This window comes from Columba livia, chromosome 6 (assembly GCF_036013475.1).
Source record: "Columba livia isolate bColLiv1 breed racing homer chromosome 6, bColLiv1.pat.W.v2, whole genome shotgun sequence".
Classification (NCBI taxonomy): Eukaryota; Metazoa; Chordata; class Aves; order Columbiformes; family Columbidae; genus Columba; species Columba livia.
In genome coordinates, this window is record NC_088607.1 from 14498174 (window position 1) to 14512774 (window position 14601).

General features: G+C 51.4%; 1 protein-coding gene across 2 annotated transcripts; it reads left to right on the forward strand.

Annotated features, from left to right (window-relative positions):
• Window positions 1–1110: 1110 nt before the first annotated feature.
• TLX1 (T cell leukemia homeobox 1) lies at window positions 1111–8974 on the forward strand. 2 transcript variants are annotated; one of them, XM_065067200.1, is made up of 3 exons: window positions 1111–2163; window positions 3637–3874; window positions 7438–8974. In XM_065067200.1, the coding sequence occupies exons 1-3, from the start codon at window positions 1695–1697 to the stop codon at window positions 7658–7660; spliced, it is 930 nt and encodes a 309-aa protein (XP_064923272.1). In that variant the 5' UTR covers window positions 1111–1694; the 3' UTR covers window positions 7661–8974. The 2 variants fall into 2 exon arrangements, with proteins under 2 accessions (XP_064923272.1, XP_005507062.3); XM_005507005.4 differs by having other exon boundaries at window positions 1349–2163; window positions 3673–3874.
• Window positions 8975–14601: the final 5627 nt, after the last annotated feature.

A 14601-nucleotide genomic window follows, 5' to 3' on the forward strand; every position in this document is an offset into this window, starting at 1 on the left:
GGAGCTTCGGCGCCGGCTGAGCAGAGCCGGCCGGCAGCGGCAAGGGGAGATGCAGGAGGCAGCCATGCCCCAGCCTCACCAGCGGCTCTGCCTCCCTCTCGGCTGCACGGAGGGGGAGCACCGACCGGCCAGGTCCAAAACAAATTTTGCAGCAAATTATGGCAGCGATTTTATTTTATTTTATTTTATTTTATTTTATTTTATTTTATTTTATCTTTTTAAAATTTTATTTTTAAAATTTATTTATTCGAAAACACCCATGTCTCCGCGGGCAGGCGCGGGAGGGGGCAGTGGCGGAGGCGCGACAGGCTGCGGGGCCGGCAGCAGCGGGTGCCTCGTTCAGCTCACTCCGCCGCGGCGTGCGCCGCTTTCCCGTGAGGAGCAGCTGGGGCCGGCCCCCACCCGGGAGAATGAGACCCCACGGGAAAGTCTCCCCGGCCCCACCGCGGTTCTCCGAGGGCAGGTGTGACCTGGGCTGCTATCGTCTCCTCCCTTAAGAAGTATCTCCACGGGCCTGGGCATCTGTGGAGGGGTCTCCATACAGCCTGCGTGTCCCTGTCCTGGGCTCAGGAGATGGGGGATCCCCCTTCTCCTCCTCCACGACTTTTTGAGAGGTTCTGGCTTTTGAAATTGATAGAACTCCTCTGGAGAAAAGGGGCACGGCCGTTTTGGGACCCCTCCAGGAGGGGATCCCCGCACGGGATGAACTGACGGCCCCCGGGGATTTCGGCCTCGTGCCACCCCCAGTGCCCAACTCCCTCACGGGGTTTGGCAGACAGAACCTCAGCAGCCCACATTCACAGACTCCGGGACAAAATGTTCCCCTCCGCCACCCGGTCCCTGCCACTCTTTTACCCACGCCGATGCCCTGCGCGCACCCAGCTCTGACTTTATAAGGCCGATCCGAGTGGTGATATTTTTTAGGGCGGGGGGGAAGTGAGAGGGGATTGGGGAAGAAGAAACTCCTTTTCTCGTGTGCTCTTCTCTGCTGTCATTCACTCGGCTCCTTTCAGCATCCAGCCAATGGAGAGTGAGGGCCTGGGAGCAGCAGGCCTGGGGTAGCGTGATTGATGGGCAAGCGGGGTGGAGGGGCGATCGCACTCGCACTTTGCTCCACGCTGCGCTGCTCCGCGGGGCTCTCGGCTCCTCACCGCCCGCGGCGGCGAGGAGTCCCCGGGGCACCTTCGCGTGTGTGTTTGTGTGTCTCTGTGTGTCTCTCTGTTGGGTGAGTGGCTTCTGGCTTGGTGTGGTTTTGTCTTGTTGGCGTGAGGGTGTCGGGTCTCATCGAAGCGGGACCGGTGTCCGTGGGTGGGGGCGTCACGTCTCTGCTCCTGGAGGCTCTTGGGTCCAGGGTGTGTGTGTGGAGCGGTTGTGTCTCGCGTGTGCACGGCTGTCGTGTTGTTCAGCTCTTGTTCTTCAGTTGCGCATGGCTCTGCTGTTGTGTCTTCGGGTTGAGCGTGTAGCTGCCGTGTCCCAGTTCTGCGTGGCTCTGCTCGTGTGTGTTGAGGTGCGTGACTGCCGAGCTATGGGACTGAGCGTGTAGGCAGCGTGTCCCCGCTGTACTCGGCTCCGTTGCGTGCTGTTGCCGTGTCTTCGGGGCGGTGCGGGGCTGTGCTGCCCTGCCCGGGGTGGAGGTGCGGCCCCGGTGCCCCGGGCCGTTCTGTACGGCTGAGCTGCCGGGACCGGGCGGCGAAATGGAGCACCTCGGGGCTCACCATCTGCACCAAGGCCAAGCTGAGCCCATCAGCTTCGGCATCGACCAGATCCTCAACACGTCGGAGCCGGGCAGCTGCATGGTGTCGCACCCGCGGCTGCAAGACTCGGCGGACTATGGACTGGGCTGCATTGTGGGCAGCGCCTACAACACGGTCACTGGTGGCTACGGGGCGAGCGGCGGCACGGCCGGCGCCTACACCAGCACCTCTTGCAGTATGGGCGGCCTGCCCGGCTCCTACAACGTGAACATGGCGGTGAGCATGAACGGCAACACCTTGAGTTCGGCCGGAGGAGTGATCCGCGTCCCGGCCCATCGCCCGGTGACCGGCGGCGTGCACCAGCCCCTCTCCGCCGCCGTGCCGGCGGTGAACGGCATGAACAGTCTCACGGGGCTCACCTTCCCCTGGATGGAGAGCAACAGGCGATACACAAAAGACAGGTTCACAGGTGAGTCGGGCCACCGGGACCCCCCTCTTCCCTCCCTGCTCCCACCGTCCTGCTCCCTTCCCTGCCGCCCGGCCTCGGCGCGGCAGCCAGTGCCCGCCGGGGAAAGCACGATCCGGCCGCGGGTGGAGAGACGGCCACGGATCGGCCTGGTAAGTCGGTCCCGGAGGAGGCCAGAAGCAAGAAGGGGTGGAATATCAGGCGCATTCAGTTCCCCTAAAATGCATTATTTTGTTTTTAGTTTTATTTTGTTGTTGCTTTTTTTTTCCCTCCGCCGGGAAAGGCGGGCAGGGAGGAAACGGAACGGCAAACTCCTCGTACCTCTCGCAAGCCTGGACAGGGCTGCCCGCTCCTCTCCACCCGACACAACACCCGGGGAAAGTTTCCTTTAAAACAGAGGGTTATTTCGGGACCAGAGCACGGGCCCGCGGGAAGGGACCCCGGCGGACCCAGCCCTCGCCCGCACGGCAAGGCCGGCCTGTTGCCAACCGTTCGTACTGTCGTTTTTCCCGTGCATACTGTAACTGAGCAAGTTTTTCCAGGTTGAAGGTTTCGTCTCTGCCTTTCCCCCGCCAAAACAGATTTTTTGCAGCCCCGAGCCGAGCCGAGCTTGGGCTGTAGCCGCTTTCCGGACCCACAACCGTTTTTAGGTGTATCTGGGCTCGTCTTTCGCTGCTAACAAAGCAAAATCTCGATCAACAGGGGAAAAAAAAAAGCAACGAAATTGCAACGGGAAAAAAAATTGACACCCCCTCCCGTAGCGCCCGCACCGGCCCTTATTCCCGGGGGCAGAAACCGAGGTCAGACTTTAGCTTGGCTCAGGCACGGTGGCGGGCGAACAAACGGGCCGTTCCCCCTGCAGACTCCAGGCTGGTTTTCACGGAGGCACTTCCCGGCCCGCGGCGGCTGAAACACGCTGCGAGTTTTCTCCTTTTTTTTGTGTGTGTGGGGGAGGAAAAAACAAAGAAAAACAAACAAAGCTATTTTAAAAACAACGACAAAACTGCAAAGATACAAGAAAAAAATTAAAACCAAACAAAAAAACCCACAGCACAACGAAACGTAACTCCCGTTTCCAGACCGTGAAGTTATTTCCCGGGTACGAAACGCTGGGGCCGAGGACGGCGGCGGTTACTGCCGCGGCCAAACGAAATTAAACCGAGTCCCGTTTCCACGAAGCGCGGAGCCCCGGCCCGTGCCGGTCCCCTCCGCCCCTCGCCAGGCACTTCGCCGGGCAATCGGCCGCCTCCTCCGTAGCCAAAGCAGAGCGGTGCCCGGCGGGTGCTCGAAGCGCCCGGCGAAGGCACCGGGGCCGCAGCCGCGTTTTTGCAGCCCGTGCGCGGGTGTTGGCGGCGAAGCGGCGGCTTCGCAGCGGGGGGGTCCCCAGCCCAGCGCCCGAGAGCCGGAACCCCTCTGCTGATGTGTCGCTGCTTGCTTCTTTGCCTCTCATCCCCCCTCCTCCCGTGTCCCCCCCAGTGGCCCTCTCACCCTTCACTGTAACACGCCGTATAGGTCACCCCTACCAGAACCGCACGCCCCCCAAGAAGAAGAAGCCGCGGACATCCTTCACCCGCCTGCAGATCTGCGAGCTGGAGAAGCGCTTCCACCGGCAGAAATACCTGGCCTCGGCCGAGCGCGCTGCCCTGGCCAAGGCCCTCAAGATGACGGATGCCCAGGTGAAGACTTGGTTCCAGAACCGGCGCACCAAGTGGAGGTGAGCGGTTGGGGGGCTCGGCAGACCCGGGGGGCAGCTGCTGGGGCAGCACCGAGGGAGCAGGCCCGGCCGCTGCTGACTCTGCTAAGGGTGGCTGAACACAGGGTGTGAGCCCTCCAAGTGCATGCATGGGGAAGGTCACACGTGTGTGCAATGTGGATGTGTCTGTACACGTGCATGGGAATGTGCGTGTGTCCACAGCCATGTGTGTGCATGTAGCACCTGTGGGTATGAATGTGCTTGTGGGGTGTGCGTGTGTAGGCCACGTGGGCACATGCCTGTGTATGTGTGCACATACAGTGTGTGTATGTGCACCTCTGTGTGTGCAAACATGGTATGAGTGTATAACTCTTCACGGTGCATGTGAAGGCCCTGTGCACCTGGGTGTACACACATGCAAGGCGTATGTGTGTGTGCCTCTGTGTGAACATGCATGTGTGTGTGTGTGCAAACTGGATTGTCTGCATATGGATGCGTGTGCAGTGTGCATGCAGGCAGTGTGCTTTTTGTCTGTGTTTATGCTGTGTGATCATGCTAGGTCTGCATGCAGGTAAGTGTGCATGTATGTAACATGAAGGAATGCATGTGTACGTGGTGTGTGTGTGTGGTGGTGCCGTGGGGGGGTGCGGGTGGTATCACGGGGGCCCAGTGGGTGCAGCGGTTCCAGCAGCTCCTTCCCCTGTAGCAGCGTGCAGAAGCCCCCGTTCCGGCGGGGTGCGGCGCTCGAGGGCGTGGGACAGCGACGGCGGGACCCGTCGGTGCGCGGCCGCTGGACCCTCCGGCGCCGGGGCAAAGCCGCACCCCGACATGGGAGCGCGGCTCCGACCGGATCCTGCTCCCGGGTCTGCCGGGATATCGGGCCCTGCAGAACACGAAAATTCTCACCCCTGCGGGGTTTACGGCACCTCCTTGCCAAAATGCTCCTTTTTTAAAAAAAAAAAAAAAATTCCTTCCGGGCGTGCCGTTAAAGCCGGGCAGGAGAGGGAGAAGAGGCCGGGCTTACAGGGAGGCTCCCGGGCTCCGTCGCCATGACCCGGAGCTTCCCGCAGTGTCCCCAGGGGCGGCACCCCAGTCCTGGGAGCATTCCCGGCCCTGCCCCGGTCTAGGCACAGGCATATTCAGGGAGGACCGGGGCAAGGAGCCGCTCCCCTGCGGGTCAGGGGACAGGGGTGTTGCAGGGTGCTGAGCACTGGACACTTGGGTGCAGGCAGGCAGTAGCTTCTTCAAGGCAGGGGAAAATGGTTTTCCCGGGATCTCCCTGAGGGTGAATAGGACAGTGATTGTCTGGAGATGCAGAGGTTGGAAAAGAAATAAGGGACAAGGAACTTGAAACCAAGAATGTGGGTGAATCTCCCCCTTCAGTGAGTCCTTTCCTGAAAAGCTCATGGAAGAGCAACTCCCTAAGTGCCAGGAAGTCTCCAGCTGGAGTGATCTCTGTTAGCCAGGAGCAGAGTCCTGGAGGAGGAGCACTCGTGCCGTGGCAATGTCTTCTGACCTGGTTCCCTAAGGAAGTGAAGCAAATGTGGTTTGGCTGGATCTTCATCTGTCTGTCAATACTCTTTGCGTCTGTTGGCTAAGTTAAGGCCCCTTTGGCAGTGGAGCAGAGGATACAAACCTATTCATACATTTCACAAAAAAAATAGCTGGGTAAAGAGAAATGAAATCCCTTTTCTGCTTAAGGGAAAGGCTGCAGCCTGACCTCAGCCATGGTACTAGACATGGGAGAATCTCCACTGGCTTGAGCAGTGTGGAGTATCCGAGAGTTGCTTTAAGCTCTCTGAGGGATTTAACTGTTTAAATAAATGCAGGCTGGGGAGAGAGTCTCACCTCTGCTCCTTGCCTGGGCACCTCTACTGGAGCAAGATGCTATATGACTCTCTCCCCAGATTTGGGTTCTTGTTTACGACATGAGAATTGAGGTTTAGTTCCTTTCTTTGACTGAGTAGATTTGAACCTACAAATCCCGGCCTGACATGAATGCATGAATAGGCCAGCCGCTTGGAGCAGGGAGGTGTTTGGGAGCCTGGTGGTTTTTGCTCCAGCTGGATGCTTGCAGCCACCATGCTCCCGACTGCCCTGGACGTGGGACTCTCTCTGTTCTCCCAGGAGCATCTCGTCATTGTGCAGGGAGTCATTAAATATTCATAGATGCAGAGACAGAGCTGCTCCTGGGCTGTGCGGGGAGGGAGATTGCTGCTCTGAGCCCACTCTTACCGGGATATCTGACATTAAATGTTGACAGAGTGATTAGAGCAGGGATTGAGCCCTGAGCTACCTGCTCCCAGGCAGGAGCCCTGGCCACATGCTTGGAGGCTTGGGTGCACCAGAGGCCCATGACCTGCATCCAGCCCTTGCCCGCTTCCCTAGGGAGGAGACAGGGACCCCGTGCCCCATGCTCCCAGATGTCATCATGGAGCTCAGAGCTGCCACTTCCAATCCCCACAGCCGAAGAAGGTGAGATATCTCATGTCCCTGAGCTGCTAAATTAAAAGCTGCCATTTCCCCTCTTGCTGATCCACTGAAGCTGCCAGTAGAGTGTTGTTTGGGCCCAGGGTGAGAGCGAGGAAGAGAATGCTTTGGGGATCATCCTGGGACCAGCACAATGAACTGCCCCCAGGCTTTCCCAGCAGCATCACTGAAGGTGCCAGGTGACATTCACTAGTAAAAGCAGAAGTGACTACAGTCTGTAGCCTCCAGACTAATCCGGCATCCAGGCAAGGGGGATTTAGGATTTTCACTGTGGATTTAAGTGTGTTCAGGCCATTTCTACCTATACCATCCCCTCCTCCCAGACAATCCAAAGCTGGGACCCAACTAGCACTGGAAAGGGCCCCTGCAGGCCCCTTAATCCCCACCTCAACAGGATCAGCTCTGCTGGTGTCATTCCAGACAGTGCTCAACCTCTTCTTAAAAATGTTCTCCACCCTGCCCAGACAGTTTATTCTGGGCTTTGATTTGTCTCACTGCTAAGAATGTGTTTCTAGTGCTTAGCTGACATTTTGCTGATTTTTGACCTGCTTGCCATGGGCGTGTTGTTGCTTTCATCCAGACTCTTGTCAGCTGGCCACCACAGCCTGGCAGAGGAGATGGCAGGCCAGGATGACATTGCCTGTCTCCCAGCCATGTGGCTCTGCCAGTTGGTGAAGTCTCACCTAGCTCCTGCCCTGGGTTCCTTGGTGGGACATCGTGTGCTTGGCTCTTGCCACTGTGTACTGAGCACATTTGCAGGGAATCTCACCTTTTGCAATCCCGTTGTATGCCGCTTTGGGTGTTTTGGCTCTGTTTGGGTTTTTCCCATGGGCAGAAAATACATCAGACTGGTAGGCTGTTCCTGGCTTTCTCTGATGGGAGCAATTTTTGCAGGGGCCACTAAGACAGCCCCGGTCCCTAGTTTATGTGACTTACTGGCAGTTTATGCAGAGATGTGGGACCATGCTGTGGCTAGGCACTCTCTTTTCCTACTTCTTCCCAGCCCTAAGCACCCAGCACAGCACAACCCTTTCTCTGTGGAGACACCTCTCTTTTGCTTCTCCAGGCTCCCCTAACTGCTCCCTCTCTCCTAGGAGGCAGACAGCGGAGGAGCGGGAGGCTGAGCGGCAGCAAGCAAACCGCATCCTCATGCAGCTGCAGCAGGAGGCCTTCCAAAAAACTATCAACCAGCCCATCCAAGCCGACCCCATCTGTGTCCATAACTCCTCCCTCTTCGCCCTCCAGAACCTCCAGCCTTGGTCTGATGACTCCACCAAGATCACCAGTGTCACCACTGTCGCCTCTGCTTGCGAATAAGACTGGCACCCACCAGTGGCACATGCACCTTCTGCCAGTGGGGCTGTACCTGGTGGGACATGTGTCATCCCCAGTGGGATGTGTGACATGCCTATTTGTCCCCAGGGAAGGGTGGCACCCTGCGATCCCCTGACCACTCATGAATCCCATGTGTCTGGCCAGGAAAACCCTCCATGAGGACTGAAAGGAAGGGAAATCAATCAAAAGACTTTCCCTGCCTGTGGGGCTGCTGGAGCAGCGGTGGTGTCTTGCCTCCCCCCAGCCCTTGTTCTCTTGAAAGTCTCTGGTGCCGACCATGAACTTGCGGACGTGCTGCCAGACAAAAGCCCAGCCCTGATAGACATGGCTGCCAGCGTTCACCCAGCCGGGGGAGAAAAAACTTCCTTTGGATTCTGCTGGCAGTGGTGCAAAGCCTGAGGTCACCCCTATATATCCATGTATATATATATATATATAGTGTGTATATATATATGTGTTCTTTGGACTGGTGGCTTGAAACAAAAGGAGGACGTTCCCTGGAAAACATGGCTCTTATGAAAGCCTCCTCGGGTCGTCTGTACCGGAGACGTTTAGGGATACAACAAATGGAGGAAACAGCAGCAATTTCTGCTTGCACCAGATGGGAACCCTTCAGAGCTCACCTCGCCGTCTCTCCTCCCCTTTTTCATTAATTTTTTCTTGCAAGGGGGGAATAAGAGAAGGATCTGACAGACTCCTGAGGACGGTAAATATGATATCTCAATTGTATGATGAGCCCAAACTGTCCCTGGCTGCCACAGACTCTGTACCCATCAGTGTGTATTTTAATAACAAGAAGACCTTGCTGGCAGTTTGTGGGGGTAATGCAGTTTCTTTCTGTGGATTATTTCCATATTATTTGCAAAATGTTGTTCAATGTTTTATTTTACCTGTTTCCCTTTAGAAGGCAATTCCTGATGGCAAAAAATCAATTTCACTTTCAACTGTTTAACTTAGTTGTTTCTTTAATTGTACTGAGGGAATGACACACAATTAAACAAAGCACTTCTTATAGCAAATGCCAGGAATATATATATATATATATGCACACAGTATATATTTTTCAATTACTTGTAATCTAAAAACAGCACTGCCAATGTAAACATCCAGTACAAACAAGCAATCGGAAAAACTATTTTCAGTGAGACTTTTAAAGGCTTTTTTTTTTTTTAATTTATGCACTTATGAGGTGTTTTATGTGTATTCATTTTATAAAATGCTTGTGTAATTTATGTGGAAACGCAAAAGAAAAGAAAAAAAAATCTCCAGGGTACTGAATAAATCATTTAAAGCCTTGCTCTTCCCTGTCTATTAGTTTCCCAAGAGGAGACAACGTATCACAGCTAATGCCAAAGCCTCTGCCACTTGTTTAAAATGAAAAGCTTTTCCATTTGACTTTGCTCAGGTCCACTTGGTTTTGGAAGCTCCAGAGGTAATTTACTGTATTTTAATCCCTGATCCTGTAAACATTTTCAGGCTTTGACCCAGCAGTGCATTTAGCCCCCGCTTTAACAGGAGCCCTTCTAGAGCCCTTGCTGGGGGTGACAGGAATTGCTCAGGGGCTTGTCCTTAAACACATGTTGAATTATTTCTTGAATAAGACCTCGGAGTGGGGTTTCACCTGGTTGGGGGGGGAGTGGTGGTGGTAGAAAGATATTAAGGTCTGAAACTTTCTATATAAAGTGGAACTTTGATATAAAGAAATCTATGTGAGTACATTTTAGAGGCAAGCTTCCAGGGATTTATTCTAAGGACTCTATTTTCTGTTCATGCCCAGCCTTGTTTGAGAATATCGTCCCCTTTCTCAGAGGAAAATCAAACCAGGGGGAAAACTCCCATCGGTTTCCTTGGGCGAGATTCCCAGCTTTACAGCCAGGAAAGCTGTGTTGACTTCAGCCTGGCCTTTCCTTCCAGCACTGGGAATTACTGGGTAAAGGATGTTGGAGGAGAGCACTGAAAAGGGTGGCCGGCCCTGAGCCTCTGGCAGGAAGCCCCTGATGTGGCCCTGGAGGCCAGGCTGCCTGTGGGACATGGGCGACAAAATACCCCCAGCCTTTGATACCTAGTGGCTGACGGTGCTCATGGAAGCCAGGTCCTCTGGGGACAGCATTGCTGGGAGCTTGTTACGGGAGCGTATGAGTAGCCTGCTTTATCCAAAATCTGTTATTGCAGGGTCAGAATGAAAATGTATGGTGCTGCAGGATTTTCCTTTCCTGCAGTCCAATGCATGAGTGAACACAGAGGAACATCTGCAGCAATGGAGAGTGGAAAAGCAAAGAAAGAAAAAAATTATAAAACACAGGAAAATTAGTAAATACAGCAAAAACACATTTTTGAGATATCTTTAAAATATACTTGATTACACCCCAACAGATAAAATAAAATAGCTTGTATTTTTTTCCAAGATAAATGTCACGGAAGTCCTTTGTTTGAGTTTTGTTTCATACCTCAGAAAGATTTTTAGGAGTTGATTAAGCTAATTATTTAATATGTGCCCAACTTTGGCTACAAATATAATTCTGGGTTTAGGGCTTACTCCTTCAAGAGGCATTGCTGTGTACAAATCTTTAATAGTTTACAGTTTGTTGCAGTGTGCCTTTTTTTTCAAGGTTTCCATGTAGAAAAAGACACCAATCACGAAATAATTTAAAAAAATAGGATGATGGAGCTCACTGTTGATATTAAAAGTGTTTTCTATTTTATTATTATGCCACATCAATATCTTAAAATTTAGATCCAAGACAGCCATTTTATAATATCCACATTATTCAGTTCATATTCCAAAATGTTCCCCAGCGAAGTTCAGTGTATGATAGTGCACATTCAGGGGCATGTGTTTAGATACAGTATTTAGCTACATCTTGTTCTCAAAACTGTTGACTTCCTCCTTATCTTTTCTTTCCTGTTAAAAAAAAAGACCAAAAGAAAAACAAAATACAGAAATTTTGGTATGAAATTACAATACATGTAACGTTGAAACCAGAAAATAATCCCCTGGTCTTTCTTGTCCCTGGAATAATTGCTTCTGGAAGTGGTTTCTCTTAAAATATTTTTTTCTGGATTAATTTTTAAAATTGGTTTAGTGACAGGAGTTGTTTTTGATATCTGCATATGTGTTTCCAGTTATTAGTATGATGATCTGTACCTAGACAATAAAAGTTGCCTGAAATATGATGGAATTAAATCAATAAGCAATGACATGAAACAATGACACATAATGATACGTTTCGTATACTGACATCACCTCAGCTACATCCTGGGGCCATCCATACCACAGTGAAGGCTGATTTAATTTTTTGTATTATACCTATTTGGGAACAGGATAAAAAATGAGTGAAGATGCCTTGGAAGTCATTTCCTCCTTCCCTCTATCTCAACATATGGTGAATCCTGAATGTGAAATGTTTTCCACTGTTTGTCTGTATCTAGGAAATACAGACCAAGGCAGAGTGAACCTGGGGAAAGCCTGTGTGATAACCACAGCCAGGGCACTTGAGCACAGCAGGGGAGTGCAGTGTGGTCGTGCACACATCTGTCACCTGCAAGGCTGCCAGGGACCAAGGGCTATCGATCATATAGCGTTGGCTATAGATATGCTGAGGTTTTGAAAGCAATATTAGGGGGGTAGGGGGAGCGTCTCTTTGCACGAGCAAGTGGACTATTAAACATCTGTGAGGAGCTGGAAGAGACGAAACCCAGCTGGACGGGTTGTGGTTGTCTGGGTTTGGTCCCAGCTCAGCAAACTATGCGGGCAGTAGGGAACCAGAGGTCTGGCCCCCATTTAGCCAATTAGTTAAGCACATGAGTCATCCAAACGAGGATCAGTTGGTTTATCTGTGTGAGAGATGGGCCCAGGGAAAGGCTGAAGGGTCTTTACTGGAACCTCCTGCCTTGAGTGGAGCCTGCAGTTGTGCTTTTTCCTGGGCACAGGCCAGCATGTTTGGTCCATTGCAACACGTCTATGCTCCAATTTCTATGTGAGAACTTGGTAAAGACCACACGTAGCTTTTCTCATGCTGCATTATCCTGTCTATGGGGCATTTGTTGTATATTTAATGCTATTTGCTCCTGAAGCAGCTTCTGTGAGAATCACCTGTATGTGGCATTTGCTGGAGGAAGGCCCAGGTGGCTGTATGTATTCTCTAATATGGTTTGTATACTTGATGATAAAGAGAGGCTCTGATCGCACAACCCCCCATATATAGAATAATTTTAAACACCTCACCAGGACTATTGATCAGTATTTTTCGATGTTCTCCCAATTAATCAAGCAACAACAACAATCTGAAAAGGGGGCTGCTGGCTCTGCACGGCGTCAGCAGGAGCCCAGCCCCACGGGAGGCAGCGCTCTCCTCTTGGCCGAGGACAGCTTACATGCAGATGGGGTAGAAAACACAAACCGATTTACTGACAAAACTGAGAATGGCTTTGCTGAAAGCTGTTTGGGTTACAGTAAAAGCCAGCCCTGTCTGGGGGGCTGGGACAGCTGCAACTTTTTGAATCTTTTTTTTTTTCCTTCTCTTTCTGCCAGAAGCAGGCTGGCTGAGTGATACTGATTTCTTTGTGCAACAGTGAGCTTTGATGGTTGCTTATTTGAAAAACATTTATGAAATAAGATTTGGAATTATCAAAATATCCCAGTTGGAATTTTTCTAAGTGAAGGGGTCTCAACTTGTGAAGTACAATTAGATTTTTTAAAAATTATTTTAAACAAATATTAAGAAAAGAAGAAAAGCACGCAAAGCTATAGATTATCACAATAAGCTCCTGCTGGAATCAAACAGTCCAATTGTCTCAATTTTTGCATTTCTTTTCTTTGCAAAGTTAGCTGGGACTTTGATTTTTTTTTTTTTTAAATTATTGTTATTTTTGCCTTTGCTAAAGTAGAATTGAGGTTCTTTCCTCCTGTTCTTTTTAATTTATCAGAAACTCATCATTTCTATAGTTCTAAATTGATTCTCTAAATTTATTCAAGTCAAACTTAAAACTGTATTCAAAGAGAATTTTTTTTTGCAAAGGCCTAAAAAAGTTTTGATTTTTTCCAAGTCTAGAAATTAATTTTCAGCCTCCTGCTTTTTTTGCAGCTAGTTGTGGTAAGCAGCTCTTAGGTGTACAACTTTTAATTACATGCCCAACCTCCAACTGGAACCCTGAGCACTGGAGTTGTGCGAATCCCCTGCTGCAGAGCTGCAAACCCCTGCCCTGCACTTCCTTGGGGCTAGAAATTCAGTACTTACCCTTAGCTCAGCTGCCCTTTGCCTTTCTGCTGCTGGAGCAAGAGTAAAATGAGTAGAAATAGATGAGGAGTACTCGCTCTGATTTTTGAGGAGGAAGAAACAAGTCTTGAGGAAACTAATTTTCTCACTGCCTGCAAAGAACATAAATCTGCTAGTCTGAGAGCTGCGGTTAACTGTCTGTCTTTCCCACACTGCAGCTGCCTGAAAATAACAAAGCAGTGATTAAAAAATATCAATCAATATATACTTTTTTTAACTACCATTCGGAAGCAGTACAAAGATGGGGATAGATGAAAATGTGGAGAAAAGCTTCATTTCTCCAGGACTTTCTCAGCAAGAGTACTTTTTCAGAAAGTCACTCTGTTTAGCACCTGGTACCTGCTGTTGCTGATGCTCAACTTTTGGGTGTGTGTCAGGGCTGGCCAGACTCTTCCTCTCTGGATTTTCATCTAGAAAGCATTTGGCTTATGACGCTGGTGATCACTGGGTGCAAGACCGAGCCTGAGCTCTCAGGTATGTTGGATGTAAATACGCTAAGTGGCAGGGCTTGACCCCAAGATCTCATTATGTAAAAAGTGGCAAAAGGGAAAAAAGAGGTATAGATAGAGAATGAGCTTGCTCAGGATTGTTGTGAGGGAGTGAGCACAAGCGCACTGAGTTGTGGCCAGGCCTCTGCACAGCTGCCCTGCTCCAGGGGTAAGAGCCTTTGTAGCTGATCTGGCTGTTTTCACAGGAGAGCTCGGGGAGCCTGAGGGAGAAGAGAGGGTCCTTCAAGGCCAGGCTGGAGGAGAAGAGGACAAATTCTGGCAAGTCCCCTGGAGCCATGATGAACCAAAAGGACGCCCTTTGGAAAGCCACAGAAAAAAGGCACTGAGTCTCTGTAGGCCCATGGGGGTGAATGGTGGGGGGCACCTGGGACTTGGGGTCCTGGTCCAGTGGGAGTCTGGGCTGTTCCCCAGCAGGGACTATACCTGGTCCGTCTGGCCCTGCTGTGGGTGGCATATGCTGGAGGAGCTCGCAGGATCTGGAGATGTCACATCAGGAGGCGGCTGCTGAAGCACAGGTCCTGCCTGTGGCAACCCCTAGTGACGCAGGCATGGAACACGGCGGTAGCTGCTGGGCTGTATCCAGAGCACTGCCCTCCTTCCAGGATGAAGCTCCGGGAAATTTTATACACAATCATGACACTGTTGGGTTTCTGCCACTGGCAGGCTATGCTCTCCTGCTGCTGGAGGGATCTCTGCGCCTACAGGGGGATCCAGCGCCCTGCCCAACAACATGGCTTCTCAAAGAGGCAAGCAAGGGATTTGCAGAGGGGACATTCCCCACTGCCCTCTGTCCTTATGGGAATGCTTGAAGAGATCTGGCTTTCATGTTGAGATGGAGTGAAAACAAATGTTGAAACCTTATCGGTTGTTATGACAGGTCTGAAACCTGCTTTGACCGTGGCTCATACCACCACATCCAGAGGCAGGAGGTGGGATACAGAGCATGATCTCCATGGAGCAAGAGGGATGTGTTGGTGAACCCACAACCGTTCCCACACAGCGTCTCTCCAGGCCTGGTACTTTGAGGACCTGGGGGTACACGTACCCTTGAGCAGAGCGAAGCTGCACACCATGTACAGAAGCAAGACTGACAGCAGTCAGGTGAGGGAGTGCAAAGCCCTGCATTGGACCCCCAGGA